Source organism: Bidens hawaiensis, unplaced genomic scaffold, assembly GCF_021521415.1.
Source record: "Bidens hawaiensis isolate Kalapana, Puna unplaced genomic scaffold, B.hawaiensis_p1.1 tig00018484_1, whole genome shotgun sequence".
Lineage (NCBI taxonomy): Eukaryota > Viridiplantae > Streptophyta > Magnoliopsida > Asterales > Asteraceae > Bidens > Bidens hawaiensis.
Genome location: NW_027492792.1, coordinates 261391 through 276874, shown reverse-complemented (window position 1 = coordinate 276874; position 15484 = coordinate 261391). Strand labels below are relative to the sequence as shown.

Sequence of the window (15484 nt, the reverse complement as noted above, 5' to 3'; positions counted from 1 at the left end):
CCTCCACAGGGCAAAAAATATACATAAGAAACAGGAGTTTAGAGAAATAACAAGTCTTGATAATATGATATGAATGCAAATGTGAGTTTCTTGTGTTATTGAGTTTGTATGTTATATATACAACAAGGGGGATGTATCAATGTGTATCATGTATGTAAATGTATATCATGCTGATGTGTCACAGTCTTCAGATACATCAAAACCACTCCCCCTTAATAGTTACACATTCATTGAATCTGACTGGTTGTTCCGGTTATCATGTTCTTGGAGTTCACACTTGTTGCTAAAGTGTGAGTTGCTTTTGGTTAGGGGATGTGGGATTGACGGGTTACCGGCTAGAGCCGGTTATTATGGTGTTAGTTGAATAAATGCTTAAAAGTTTTAAAAGATTTGATACAGGTTTTGTGTGTACATTGTATGTGACAATGTGACAATGATCTGATCTTAAATCTTGGTAGGGAAATGGTGTTATTTCATATTTCAATTTAATTTGATTAAAGTTGTTTAATTAGTCTTGTTAATATTGTTAAATTTTTAGCATAACCACTTTTATTAAAAAAAAAGTTGAATACAGTGTTTAATATTTACTAGGTCTGTAAGCGAACCGAACGTTCGTGAAACGTTAACGTTCGGCGGTGAGTTCGTTTATTTCGTTTATTTAATAAACGAATGAACATGAACAAAAATTTGTGTTAATTTAATTAAGCGAACGAACATGAACATGTTCCGTTCATTCATTTATGTTCATGAACGTTCGTTTATGTCTGTTAATTTATGTTCGTTTATGTTCTAATAGAAAATAATTAAATATTATCTACATAGGTCATCTGCTTAAAGGTTTTATATTTGTTACTTTGTGTTTATTTAAGTGTTTTCATTTAAGTTTGTTTATATTTGTGTTCATTTACATTTGTTCACACGTTTTCTTTTATCTTTGTTCAATTATGTTCGTTTAGATTTTAAACAAACGAATACAAATGTCTATTTTTAAACAATATGAACATGAGCATAAATATTTTTCAATTAAGTGTCCATGTTCTTTTAAAATTAATGAACGAACACGAATAAGGGCTTTACATGTTTTCATTATTCACATTGATGAATACATCGGTCTCAATCTCTAGGCTCTGCCGATTTTAATTGTGTTTGTTTGTGTTCGTGAACATATTAATTTCCTTAATGAACGAACACAAACATAAAATCTCGTGTGGTAAGTGTTCATGAACACATTAATTTCCTTAATGAACGAACACGAACATAAAATCTTGTTCGGTAAGTGTTCGTGAACACATAATTATCTTAACGAACGAACATGAACAAGGCCTTGTTTGTTTTTGTTCAGTTCGTTTACAACCCTGATATTTATCATGGTTACTAATTTAAATTTGGCGACAAAAGTGACACGACACGAATCAGGGTTTGATTTGCCTATTGTAACTTGGATTAGTAAAAAGATCAACTGTAAAACACATTTTGATAAGTGAGATAGTGTGTTGACACATTGACTTGTTTATTGAAAAGTTTATATTTAGATTTTAGAGAGCAATCAACGTGTTGATTAAAGCATGACCCGAACAAAACACAATATACGTGAGTATGTATAACACAACACAAATAAATATATGAGTCTATTTTGGCCTATCAACTCTACTCCACACGGATATTGGCAAATACAATGTACCGGACCATATCTTTCTAGATAAAAATTATATTTATACTTATCTAAGTATGACATCTAGACCCACTGGTATCGGAATGTATCTCTCAAAATCAACTCTAAATCAAAATTCTATATATAGCCGATCTAAGTATGACATCTAAACCCACCGGTACACTTTCCCGTACTGGATCAACTCTCTCTAAATCAAAATTCTATTTATAGCCGATTTGAAAATGACATCTAGACCCGCTTGTACACCTCCCCGCGATATGCGATATCTATACTAATGTTTGAGGGGTTGCGGGGAACACGCTCCGCCATTAGAAAGAATTTTGTTATCATGAAGAATATACATTTGTTTTTACAATTGTTTTTGTGATATATTTATAGAATTTGTTTCAAGTTTGTAGCAAATAATATGGGTATTAATTAATGAAAACTAAACAAAAATATATAACAAGAACAAACCCTATTGGCTAGGCAAAGGATGGGAACACATGGGGAGACCCGGGTTCGATCCCTAATGCCGACCAGATTTTCCCTGATGCATAAAACCTGTCGTGTCTTCGGGCGAGGTGAGCGGGGGTTTTACCGGAATGCCAAATGATCCTTAGGTTCCAGCGTGGGTCCCGATAATGTCAACATAGTCTGGACTGAGGGTGATGGGGCCGCAAATGCGGTCACGTTATCACTTAACTGAGAAAGTCGCCGTTCAAAAAGAACAAACCCTATTGGCATCATACAAATCCGTTATTTGTGTCTTGACGTATAACAACTGCATTAAAAGTATTAAAAGACTTATATCAAATCATCACAAAAGTCTTTGAAGTAGCAACATACTTATCTCTTGACTTTAGTGTTTTGTGTTTATCTTTGATGTGCCTAGAAACTTTTTAATTCCCATTTAACCATTGATTTGACATATAATTATTGATTAGTGAGTTTAATTGTCTTTGTTAATTTTAGTTGGTAACTTCCAAACCAAAAATTGATCACCTATAACCAATTAGTCTAGTTGTATCATGTTTGTTCGTTATAAATGTGATGATATAAGTTAACTACGTGGAATTTTGAATGTCAAAAGAACTGTTGTCTGAAAATAGCAATAGTCAAAACCAGTTAGGAAATTGAAAACCGGCTCAATATTATTGTCAAACAGAATACCATTTTTTTAACGGGATAACAATTCGGGCTCAAAGGCATACATCTTCATAGCACAGGTGTATCCATACCTCATACGGGATTTCAACAGTTCATCGTTAGTTTGACATTCAAGGATAGCGTCAACCGTTTCCAGAAAGAAACCGAATGGCTCGTAAAACACCCTGACTTGCTTAAGCCTCGAGAGCCCATTGGCAACCCCTGATAATGGTAATAAGATTTTTATGCTAACGGTAGATTCAAACTTGTGACCTTAGAATCATAGAGCTACCGGTGCATGTGGCTATGGATCAAATGGCCACCGACCAAACAGAATACCTAATCATTCGGATGTTTTGGGAGTTAATGTTATATAAGTTTAGCTTTAATTTAAATATATTTTACCATAGGATTTGAGAACTACAGCTTTTGTCCCTATGGTTTGTCCAAATCTATGGTTTTAGTCCAATAGTTTGAAATTTGCGATTTTTGTCCATATGGTTTAATTCCACTTGCAATTAAACCCGAACTCACTAACCTCGTTAAGTCTGATCAGTAAACCCATCAGCGTGCCCTTCACGTGAGGGGCGGTTTTGTTCCTTTTTTTTCTCAAATACCCCCAGCCCCTCACGTAAGGGGGCTTGAGAATTAGGGTTGTAGTTTATTTGGGAAGAAAGTACAAAACTGCCCCTCATGTGAGGGGCACGCTGATGGGTTTAATGACCAGACTTAACGGGGTTACTTAATTTAGGTTTAATTGCAAGTGAAATAAAAAACACAAAAACGAAAATCATAAATTTAAAACTATTAGACTAAAACCGTAATTTAGACAAACTAAAGAGACGAACACCACAGTTTACTCAATAATTTTAGGTTTTCCTTTTCAATATGATTTGTATTTCTGTCTGGTAAAGTTCATTCACACACATTCCTACATAAATTCATGAATCATAATAATATTTAGTTTTTATTAATGCCCACTGAAGACTTGAAAGTTACGTGTTGATGATTAAAAAATATAAATGTGAAGCAACTTGAAGAACAATATCCCTGTCAACAAATCATAATTCTTAACGTTCCATATATGTCTTTTATTCACAACTGTACCTTGTGTATGGTATCATTTTTTGCCCACACATAGCATGGGATCCTAAATCCACTTGGTATATATATTTGTATGTGTGTCATATCCTAAATCCACTTGGATATAAAATTTTCATTGCATATCTTTTTTTAACGACCAACAAATATATATAGCATTAGGATCATATAACAATATGAGATCTATTTTAAAATCGAGAACTTTGAAAATTATTTAAAAAAAAAACACTTTTTAAGAAAAATGAAAAAAAGTTATTAAAAAAAATGCGAAAATAAAAAAAAAGTAAAAAAAAACAAAAAAAATTATCTTTCATCCCGGTTTCATAAAAAAATATTTAAAAAATATCAGTTTGGCAAAATTATGCAAATATATATAATACTTATTTTTTTTAATTTTATACATGCTAGTTTTTATACGTATATGTAGAATTAAGATAAATGATAATGTACATATGTGTACATTATTTAAATGGAGATTAAATAAAAATATACATATGTACGTTTTTTATTAATGAAACCGGAATGAAAAACAAATTTTTTTTATTTTTTTTAACTTTTTTTAAAGTTTTTGTTTTTTTTTATTGTAATTTTTTTAATATTTTTTAATGGGTTTTACGTGACACAAAATGGTTCTCAATTTCTAAAAGTTCTCTTGAGATCTTCACCTTATGTGTGTGTGTGTGTGTGTGTGTGTTATAAACTCTAGCAAGGTGTTAGAGACCACCAGATACAAATATCAAAGCACGGGACATGAACCATTATAGCCACACTGAGCCACATAAAAAATAAATACACAAGCATTTATTATAAACGAAAGCTACACTCATTACATACTTGAGTTCTGATTTGATAAATGTGTATAAAGAAATTTTGGGTAAAATTATGAGAAATATTTAATCCTAAAGTTAGTTATAGTTGCATTCTTTTTAATGAATTAAAGAAAGATGACAACTTTTGTGTGACAATCAATAAAGTCACATGATATTTATGCCACAGCTTTGAATGACATTAGGATGCATGGAATGTTGCAAAGCAAAGGTGTTTGCAAAGGTGTGTTGTGTTATAAGGCAATTTCTCATTTCAAGAAACAAAAAATGATTTGATTTTGTTACAAGTTACTCTTCTGATTAAAAAAAAAAAGAATAAATATTAAATGAGTTTCTAAGTTTAACAAATACATGGATACTATTTAACTATGGTAGAATTAGCAATTTAGCATGCAAAATAAAGCAAGTGTTGCATACACCAAATAAATTCTCAAAAGGTTAAGAGGTATTGTTAATTTTTTTCATGCTCGTTTTAAGTTTTTAGTATCATTCGTACAAATAAAAATCCACTTCATTAGATGATTTCTTTATCATATAATAGATAAAGAATCTATGGAACAATTACTTAAAATTACATTTTATGTTGCAGTTCTTCATATCTGATAGAATATAATCTCATGGTCCTGGATCAATCTAGCCTTAAATTTGTATATGAAGAGCATATCTAATAGTATTAGTTAGGGCTAAGCACGGGTCGGTTCGGTTCGGTTATTAGGTGAAACCCAAACCGAAACCGAAGTAATCGGTTATTTGAATATGCAAACCGTTCGGTTTTCGGTTTTCCGATTTTTCGGTTAATTTCGGTTTCGGTTTGGTTATTTTCGTTTTTTTTTTTTTCAATTATGTGTTGACATTGCTAAAAGAAATAAAAAAGTATATTTTAAGCTTGTATAAGAACGTGTTAGAGTACCACAGGTCACATATATAGTGAATTCAAAAAACAAAATATAGGCATGTGTTACGTGGAACTATACAAACACAAAGTTGCTAAATAGAGTTTAAAAATTAAAAAACATTAAAAGTTTAGTCCCGATCTTCATTCATCATCTTATTTATTTATCTTAAAAGTTTAGTCCATTCCTCTTGATAATCTTTTTCATCAAAAATCGGTTCGGTTCGGTTTTTTTTGGTTTTTTAAAAATGGATAACCGAATCGAAACCGAAATTTCGGTTTTTTTTAAAAAAAACAAAATATTAACCGTCGGTTAATGCTTCGGTTCGGTTTTTTCGGTGCGGTTTTTTCGGTTAATTCGGTTTCGATTCGGTTAATTCGATTTAATAGCTCACCCCTAGTATTAGTATTTATAATTAATTTATTATGTTTAATACTAATCGATGGAGAAGATAAGAAGATTAAGGATATCCACTAGAAAAACTAATATAAACAAATATGCCTGAAAATACAATATTTTTGTTTTAATAATGTTAAAAGAAATTCCAATAACTAAAAAACAGTATATTTACCTGGGGTTAGTGACTCGATGACAGACAAATTCTCTTAAACATTCAAAGGTAATAAGTTCAAGTCCTAGAAAACAGGGATGAGCTCACTAGTATCGAAAATCACCAAAAATTGGTAACCATATGGTGTTTGAAGGTAAATCAACCAAAGATACCGATCCCAAAACGTAAAAAAAATTACAATTGAAAATAAACAATACTGGTACAGTACCATCAGTTGCAGAGCCAGGAAATTTTTTCTATGGGTTCGGGATTTTTAGTGCTCGATATTTTCCGACATCAAAGATTTCGGGCCCAAATAGGCTGGGTTGGTCATTCGGTGAGATAAATAAACTAAAATATCACTATAATAATAAATGTACGTCGTCAACATTCATTAAAATACGAAGTCATTATTTAATAAATATATATATATATATATATATTACATATTATAATTATTCCCTACACATTTTCATGTTTTCAAAACAATTCATAACATCTTCAATTGGCTTTAAAAAAGAAATCATTTTCAATATAACAAATGCAAGCATCATATATAGTTGTCACTAATCTAATTACGCAAAATCAAAGAAAGATTTGCCGTGAGGGGTGGGTCGATTGAAAGCTTAAAGCAAATAACAAAAGAGTCGGTCAGCCGGTCGTTATTGTCGTCTGAGGCCAGCAGGTAAGGTGATGGTTGAAGCCTTGAGATGCAATGTGGCAATGGTCGTTTGGTCGATAGAAACATAATTTATCCGTCATTGAGGCATATATGTTATTTGTTCTTTTATTTAACTTTCAGTTAAGTATTATGTTTAAGAATGCTAATTATGTTGGGTTTACTCAACAATTCTATAAATTATTTGGAACTTTTGTTATGATCTATATGAGTTATTACTGGTCAATTTATAATATTTGTTAAAAAAAGTTAAGTTTTTTTATACATGTTTTTTAAGTATTCCTTATTAAAAAAATATTTTAACTATAATTTCCATAACTAGTGGGTTCGAATCTTTTTTTTAAATGGTACTGAGTTCGCTCGTCGAAAAAGAATGAGTTCGCTACTTGGTTCGAGATTATAGGTTATATCTGGAACCGAAAGAAGACCGGGTTCAGTGGCTCCGCCACTAGATACCGTGCCCGATATTCGATATCATTTGTTCATCCCTACTAGAAAAATAAATAAAAATTATAAAATGCATTAACGTATAATCCTGGGAGTTGGGACGGTTGTTCAACAAGAGACCCTACGAGGGGGCCACGTAACAACATAAACAGGAACAAGAACATTAACCTGCCTCAGCCTGCCTACTATTTTTATTTCATATTTAAATTTTATTATTTTGTGAAAGTAATTACATATACAAGTCCCTACAATTATTCTAGAAAATACAGTTTTGGCTGCACAATAACTATTCATTGGTTTTACTTCTTATTTGTGTTTCACATCTTTGTAAATGTAAAAAATATGTAATTAAAGTTGTATAATCTTATTGTAGCTGTTCTTTTACATTATAAATTAGTCACACAATGTCGTATCTATAGATCTTTTGCATTGGATTAATCTGAAAATTGTGTTTCACTTTTAGATTTAAACAATTTAATGGTACTCAGGAGTTTCTAAATGGTATAAGACTCAGAGAGAGTTTGTTTCAAGAAAGAATTATGTGTGTCTAGTATTTGTGTTCGCGACCAAGAGTTCGTATTTTGAATTTTGGTGATTACTGCTTCACGAAAGTTATTTCGGGTCTAAATTAGGGTGAAAATGGGTTTCGTTTTAAAATCGGATTCTTCATGTAAGTTAGTAGAATTTACAAAATCTAGGCCCTTGGAACCTCCCATTGCTTAGGGTTTCGTCCCTAACAACCAAAGAGGTTATTCATTATACTCAAAATATTTAAAATGGTCCGCAAACTTATATTTTACTCCATGTATTTAACTAGCATATACTTAAATTGTTTATTGTTATTATTATTATTATTATTATCATCATTATTATTATTATTATTTATTTTTTTAAGCCATCGATCACCACTTTAATAGGGTAGTCAGGAGTTTTACCTTAAGTTCACATAATGAGTTTATTCTGTTTGACGTTGCTAGTTCGAATCTCACTCATATGCTATCGCAAGATGAATTAGGCCTTACGACATAAAAAAATTAAACATATAAAATGGTCCACAAACTTATATTGTACTCCAGCTATTTAACCAGCACATATTAATTTATTTGTTAATTAGATCCAACTAATATATAATCAAGGTTCTAAAACCAGCAAAGTTGTTACTGTCATTGTGAGTACGGAAACTTGGTTTCTTAAACAGGAAAAAACAGCTAAAAAGGCAATAATCACAAGACTCTTTATTAATTGTTAATTGCAAATTGATTATTCTATATTTTATATTAAATCTTTTGAATAAAAAGTAAAACATTAAATAAAATTTAGTTCATGCAACTTCCCTTTTTTGTTGATAAAATAAAACAAATCATGGGGAATGAACACAATGGTCAAAAGGGTGGTTGGAATTTAAGGATTTTTGGTGGGTAGATTCATTGCAGTCTTATCAACTTGGTATGAGTCTTGTAATTTTATAATATGAACTATTATTAAAATTAAACTTAAAAAATATTTAATTAATCATCCATTACTCCATTAGACATTATTATTTTGAGTAAAGGACGGACTAGTACTACAAACTGTGGATGATAATTATTTGTTTAGCATTACCACAAGTGGACATTTAACATTTTAAGTCATCATTAATAATTTTTTAAATATAAAATAATAGTTTTATTATGCTAGAGGGAAACTTATGTTATATGTAATATTTTAATTGACATGTAGATTTCCGACAGTGCATTAGCGTCTTTTAGGAATGAGCTTGGTACCGGTACTTATAACAAAAGTATCAATACTGAAAATCGTAAAAAATTGGTACAAATACTGAAAGTGCTCAGTACGATACTATATCGGCACCCTTAGTATGTATTTAAGAGATGGAAAACATATAGAAGTTTTTGATAATTCAAACTGATACATATAACATGCTTGAAAGTAAGAATTGTGTCTTTGATAATTCATACTGAGACATAAACCATCATTTTACTCCTATTAAAATTTATTTATATTCTTATAAATTACTTGTTTTTGTTTCAAAAAAAAAAAAGAAAGAAAGAAAAAAAGGGAGGTTTTCTACTAACTATTAGAAAATGCAGTATCTCAAATGCTAAATCACCAACAGTTTAAGAGAGTGCAGCATCTCATACAATAAAAAGAAAAATGATAATAATAATAATAATAATAATAATAATAATAATAATAATAACAACAACAACTTTATAAAAAAAAAGATGATTTTCTCACAAATTATGATTTTATGATTTTGCTATTTTTTTTTTCATTTTCTTGGATGATAGTACATGGGTATGTATTGTGCGTAAGGTTCGGTTTTTAACCGAAACAAATTTTCGGTTAATAGTTTTTAAAAACCGATCAATTTCGATTAATTGTGTTTTAATCAAAATAATCAAACTTTTAAACTATATAATTTGGCTTGGGCCAGACTTAACTTTTCAAGTAATGGGCCAAAACTCAAATTTGAAACAAGCAATGTCATTGATTTTTAAACAATGGGGTCTATCCATTTAAAGCATTCTTAGTAGAGCCGTAGAGGTGTTAAAAACCCGAATCCGGAACCGAACCCGAAAATAAATCCGGAACCGCTTAATTTAATTCAATTTATGTTAAGTCACTTAATTCAATTACGGTTCGATTAATTCGCTTAGTTTCTCGCCCCTATAGTGAGTACACTTCAAGATTTCTCAGTATCAAAAAGAAAAAATTAATAGAGGAGTTTTCGATACAATATTATGCACATACACATCATAGTATCATATATTCTAACAATTTTTATCAAGTTTTGATAGAAATAAGAGAATGTTACAAGATGTTGCCATTAAATGGCTCATCTAGTCATATAATCCTTCCATCTTCCATATGTCAACTAGAAACTCAACCATTTCCTGTAAACCAAGTCGAATGGGCCGGGTCAAATAAACGGGCCAAAAGGGATACAAATCAAACGGGTCAAAAGTAGCCCAAAATGTTTATTTTAAATTTGACCAAATACAACAACCGGGAACTATTGTATTAAAGATTTCATATTATTATTGTCAAAAGTGTGTTGGTAAACCCAATCCGACCTGTTTGACCCATGACACGCTTATAGTTCGAGAATCCAGATACTCACGCTGAGAGGAATGGGCCGAGGAAAGCGTTTATTGGTACCCAATAAGCTATCGTATGTGGCATTCCAGCTTCAATAGCACAATGGTATTAACTATTGAACACATATAAACGGAAAAATAATTTTATAAAAATGGTAAATTACAATTTTCATCCTTTATACTGACAGAAAAGTCCTTGTTATTACACTTTTCTTCATTTCGTCCTTTCTACTAACAGACGCTGGATATTCTGTTAGTAGAAAGGACGAAAAGTGTGACAACATATAAACATCATGGAGATTTTTTTTACTTACTAAAGTTAAATGACACGATTTGCAAGTTACTCCAAACATATAGAACAAAGACTGTAATTTACCCTAAAAAACATGAAAATAAAAAAAAAATGTTGTAACCTTAAAACGGGCTCCTTAGCTTTTACGTTGTCGGGTTTTCCGCTTCCAACCCATTCTAGTCTTGTTTGATTCCATAGAAGCAAACCTGTAAAAGATCCACTTTGACTTCTTAAGTCAAATATGCTCGTTTTGAATTTCGGATCAACGAACGATTAATGATATTCGTGAGAGAATATAACTATCCAAATCAGTTGTATGACAGGCATTATAAATATACAAAATTATTGTGTATAGATAATAACAAAATCATATCAATTTTTCACTTAAAAGAGTACTGGGTTGACCTCAAAAGTCAAAGACTACTCAACTTTTGTCAAAGACATTCTTGTGCAGGCAACTAAAATGAAAAAAAAAAAAAAAATTGGGTCAAAACTCAAAACGGGCTGTTTTCATGTCAACCTGCGAATACACGTGTCGTGTTCAGGTTCTCATGCGTGACACAATTTTCAGGTTCGTATAAAATTTTTGGGTGCGTATCAATTTTAACACACCAACCCGTGAGCACGACCTACTTAACACCCCTACTAAAACTAACCCGTTTCAACACAAACCTGTTTTGACCCGTTACTCAACCCGCCAATAATTTTGTGATAAAAAAATGTTTTAAATCAATTAGAACTCCAAATATAAAAACTTTCCATGGTTAACAAACTCTTGCTGGATTCCGGTGTCAGCAGCTGCACTCGGGTCCGAGACAAAAATAGATGACAAGCTTTTCTGAGACTGCAGTGTACCAAAATCAATATCATAAGTGCTTGTGCTCCAAAAACTATCCGAGAGACCAGATTTCTTCAGGGTTTGACCTTGAATATTAAGAATCTCTAATGGCAAACAGCAACCAAAGCAACAACTGCACTGTTACATATGACATGAAATTAATAAAAACTAATATAAAGAACTTAAAATTTATAAACTAAAAAATTTTCCTAGCATTTAGTAAACGCAGCAGTCGCTCGTGAGCTATTTGAGACCGGCTTGCTAAAAGCTTGAATCGAGCTGAGCTTAAATGAGCCCGGTCCAGAGCTTGACTTATCAAGCTCGAGCTAGCTTCTGAGCCTAAACGAGTGTATATTTATATAATAACTATTGCATAAACTTAAGATAAAAATAAATAAATAATATATATAATGTTATATATAAAGGGGAAAGTTAACGTACAAACTAAAAAACTGTACTAAACATTCAAATCAAATAATGTAATTATATATACAAGCAATGTAATTATGTAATTACACTACTTGATTCTCACATTTAGCACGTTAATAATTATTTGTATTTGATCCAAACCCCTAACTTAAATATATAAAAAAAATATTTATACAGGTAAATAAGTTATTATTATATTATTATATAGTATAAAAGATAACTTTGGTGCCGCAAGGGCCCCTATTGGGCCACTTGGCGGCATCTTAGTGGTTGCCGGCATTTTTTTTTTGGTTTTTTGTTTAGTTATCGTACGGTAACGAACATAACGTAAATCGATCAAATGCCAATTTTGTTTTTTTTTTAGTTTCAGTACTATAACGAACGTTATGGAAGCCGACTGAATTTGTGTAGACTCACGTATTTTGTTTTAGTCCTTGTATTGTAACAACGTAGCGAAAACCGTTTGAATGCCAAATTTGTTTTTGTTTAGTTTCGGTACCGTGACAAACGCGATGAAAACCAGCCAAATTTGCGTTGACACACCGCTTGAACACTCGGGTTTTACCAACGCCCGAGTTTTACCGACCAATGCAACCCCATTGGTCCAACTCAATTATTATATATTTTTTTGTTTTATTTTTTGTTTTAGTTTCGATACTATAACGCATGTAACCGAAACCGACCGAATTCGCGTCGACTTACCGCCTCGGCGCTTGGGTTTTATCACCGCCAGTGTTTTACTTACTAGCCCAGTGAAACACTAGTTTAATACATACATACAAGCCAAGCCCGAGCAGAGCTCAGTCTTGAGAAATTGTTCATAATCAGAGCTCGAAATGAGTTGAACTCTAAGCTAAATGAGCCAAGCTCAAGCCTAGACAGGCTCAGTTAATTTACACCCCTAGCTACCACTTTCAACACCTATTGAGATACTAATAATAGAAAGAAAGTAACCACATGAAAACACCATCTAATACTATTCATATTACTTTTATTAATCAAAATAATATCATTGAGATACGAATAATAGAAAGTACTTACTTACCCCATGAAATCAAGAAAATGATTAATCCAAGAAGTTGATGAAGTCTTGAGAATCATGTTTCAAATAAAGAAATTATTACAAAAACAAATTATAGCCCATGTATTGTTAATCAATTGGAATCACAAAAACATAAACTTGTGGTGATTGATCAACAATAAGATTGGTGGATAGCGTTATCTGAATTATTATTATTGAATTCAATTATTGGCGGGGGTTGGTTATATGAATGGTTGCCGCATAAGCTTTGGCTTTGCCACTAACTCATATAAAAAAATGAAAAATAATAAAATGAGTACTGATACGGGTACTGATATACCGACACCTAGGTTGTGTAACCAGTACACAACCAGGAGTGTTCATTGCATTGGATAACGGGTTATTCGGTTCGAATTTTTCGGATTTGAAAATTTCATGGCCATATCCGAAATCCGATCCGAATTAGGTATATTCCTGTTCCTATCCGATTCGAATATATCTTAATATAATTCGAATCGGACTCGAATAAAATCCGAATAATCCAAAATTATCCGACTAATCCGAAAATACTAATAACAAATTTTTTCTAGTTTTTGGTCCCCTTACATTTTTTACACGTTTAAAATCACAATAAACGTGAAAAATATAAATTAGTTTTGAGCATAAATTCAAAGTTCAAACTTCAAGCAATAGTATAAATAAACATACAAAACTGTAAATACCAGTAAAAACATGTTATTTATTCGGATTAAACGGATATCCGAATAATCCGAATTTTTTTAAATTTCATATTCGAACCCCTGATCCGAATAAGAACTCGGATCGATTTATTTGGGTTTTGATTTCGGTTTGAATTTCGGTTTTCATGAACACTCCTAATGTGTAACGATTGCACAACTCAAAAAGGAAAGTCATGGCATATTTAAAAGGGTATCAATTTGTGTTTATATAATTACTAGCTTTTGAACCCGTGTATTACACGAGATTTATTAAATGATAAAAATAAATGAGGTCTTATTTTAATTATGATTCTCACAATACTTATGAAGGTATTAAAGTTGTGTAGTTGATTAAACCTAAGGTATGAAAATGATATTTAACTCAATAATAAATAAAATCCACACTATGTTATAACCCAACTAATAAAATGGTTTTGGTCCATGACCCATGGATAGCTAGAATGAATGAGATGAGAGATTAGAAATTAAGAGAAATGTAGGTTTGACACCTAAGCTTCAACGTTTTCTTTTATTAGTATTGTAAGATGTAAGATGTAAGATATCTATTGAATACCATAAAAACGAATATGAGTCCTGATGATGCTGATCCTAGTGCCTAAGTTGTTCGCCATGTGTTGGTCCGATTCGTCACGTTATTGGTACGGTAAGCCACTTGGTATAGTTTATGATGCTAGAAAATGTTTTATTTTGAATGAAACTATGCATTTAGTAATATTTAAATGGAAACTGAGAAAAAAAAAAGAATAAAGTGCAGTTTCGTCCCATGGTTTGTTTGAAATTGTTATTACAGTCCAAACTTTACAATTTGTTAATTATGTCCATAGATTTTCATATCTGTTGCAATTTTTGTCCCTATGATTTGTTAAGATTTACTATTTTAGTCCAAAATATGTTAAATGGCAATCTTTAACAGTTTAACAAACTGTAAGGACGAAAACCGCAGTTTACTAAAAAAGAATAAAAATCATCATGATTTTAGGAGTAAAATGTTTCATGGTGAACAATAGTTTAAACCTAGAAGTATGATTAATGAGTGTGTGTTTAGGGTTTAAAAATAAATTTGATAAATATTCATACTTTAAATTAAGGTGGTCATTTTAGTGGTTTATGGACTTTATGGGTATTTTGTAAAAATGTTGCAAATGAATCATCTATCAGTTTGGGCAGTTGTGTGATTATATCTTCGGCCCATGCTAGTTATTGGGCTTGCTCACTTTATTCTGTTCTATTTTATTACTTTAGTTTAGGTAAATAGTTAGAACCAACATGTTTTTGTCCCTCTGGCTTTTGATACATTTGGCTCCTTGGCACCGGAAGCTATCCGTTTTCTAACCAGGGTCCAACAGGTTGTGCATAGCAATGTGTCGACTCCAAAGGGGCAGGGGTATGTCTTTAGCAGGTTAGGGTTTGCAATTCAGAAAGGGGTGGCGGCGCAACTTGTTGCCCGCCTACCTGCTATATTGATGTAATATCTATGTTTCTACATATTGGAACGCAATTTTTGACAAAAAAAAATACTTACTAAAAACAAGGATGCTGTCTTCTTTTGGACAGCTTAATGAAGAAACAATTGTACTTGGACTAATCCATATGATTCATATGTTTATTATTAATTGGAGAGAGATTTATTATTCATCGAAATAGTATTTCCATCACAAATCAAGTTTGCTAATTTGCTGATAGTTATAGTTATATTTATAGTTTTAATTTAGTATAATGAAAATAAGGGTAATTATAAACAAAATCCCATTAATTAAAACAAATAA

At 31.5% G+C, this 15484-nt stretch overlaps 1 protein-coding gene across 1 annotated transcript; it reads right to left on the bottom strand.

Annotated features, from left to right (window-relative positions):
* Positions 1–10039: 10039 nt before the first annotated feature.
* Positions 10040–13129, bottom strand: LOC143556208 (uncharacterized). The gene is made up of 5 exons (XM_077045597.1): positions 13003–13129; positions 11451–11661; positions 10812–10897; positions 10422–10488; positions 10040–10194 (listed from the first exon to the last, which is right to left on the bottom strand). Exons 1-5 carry the CDS (start codon positions 13056–13058, stop codon positions 10141–10143), a joined length of 474 nt encoding a protein of 157 aa, XP_076901712.1. The 5' UTR covers positions 13059–13129; the 3' UTR covers positions 10040–10140.
* Between the last annotated feature and the right edge of the window lie 2355 nt (positions 13130–15484).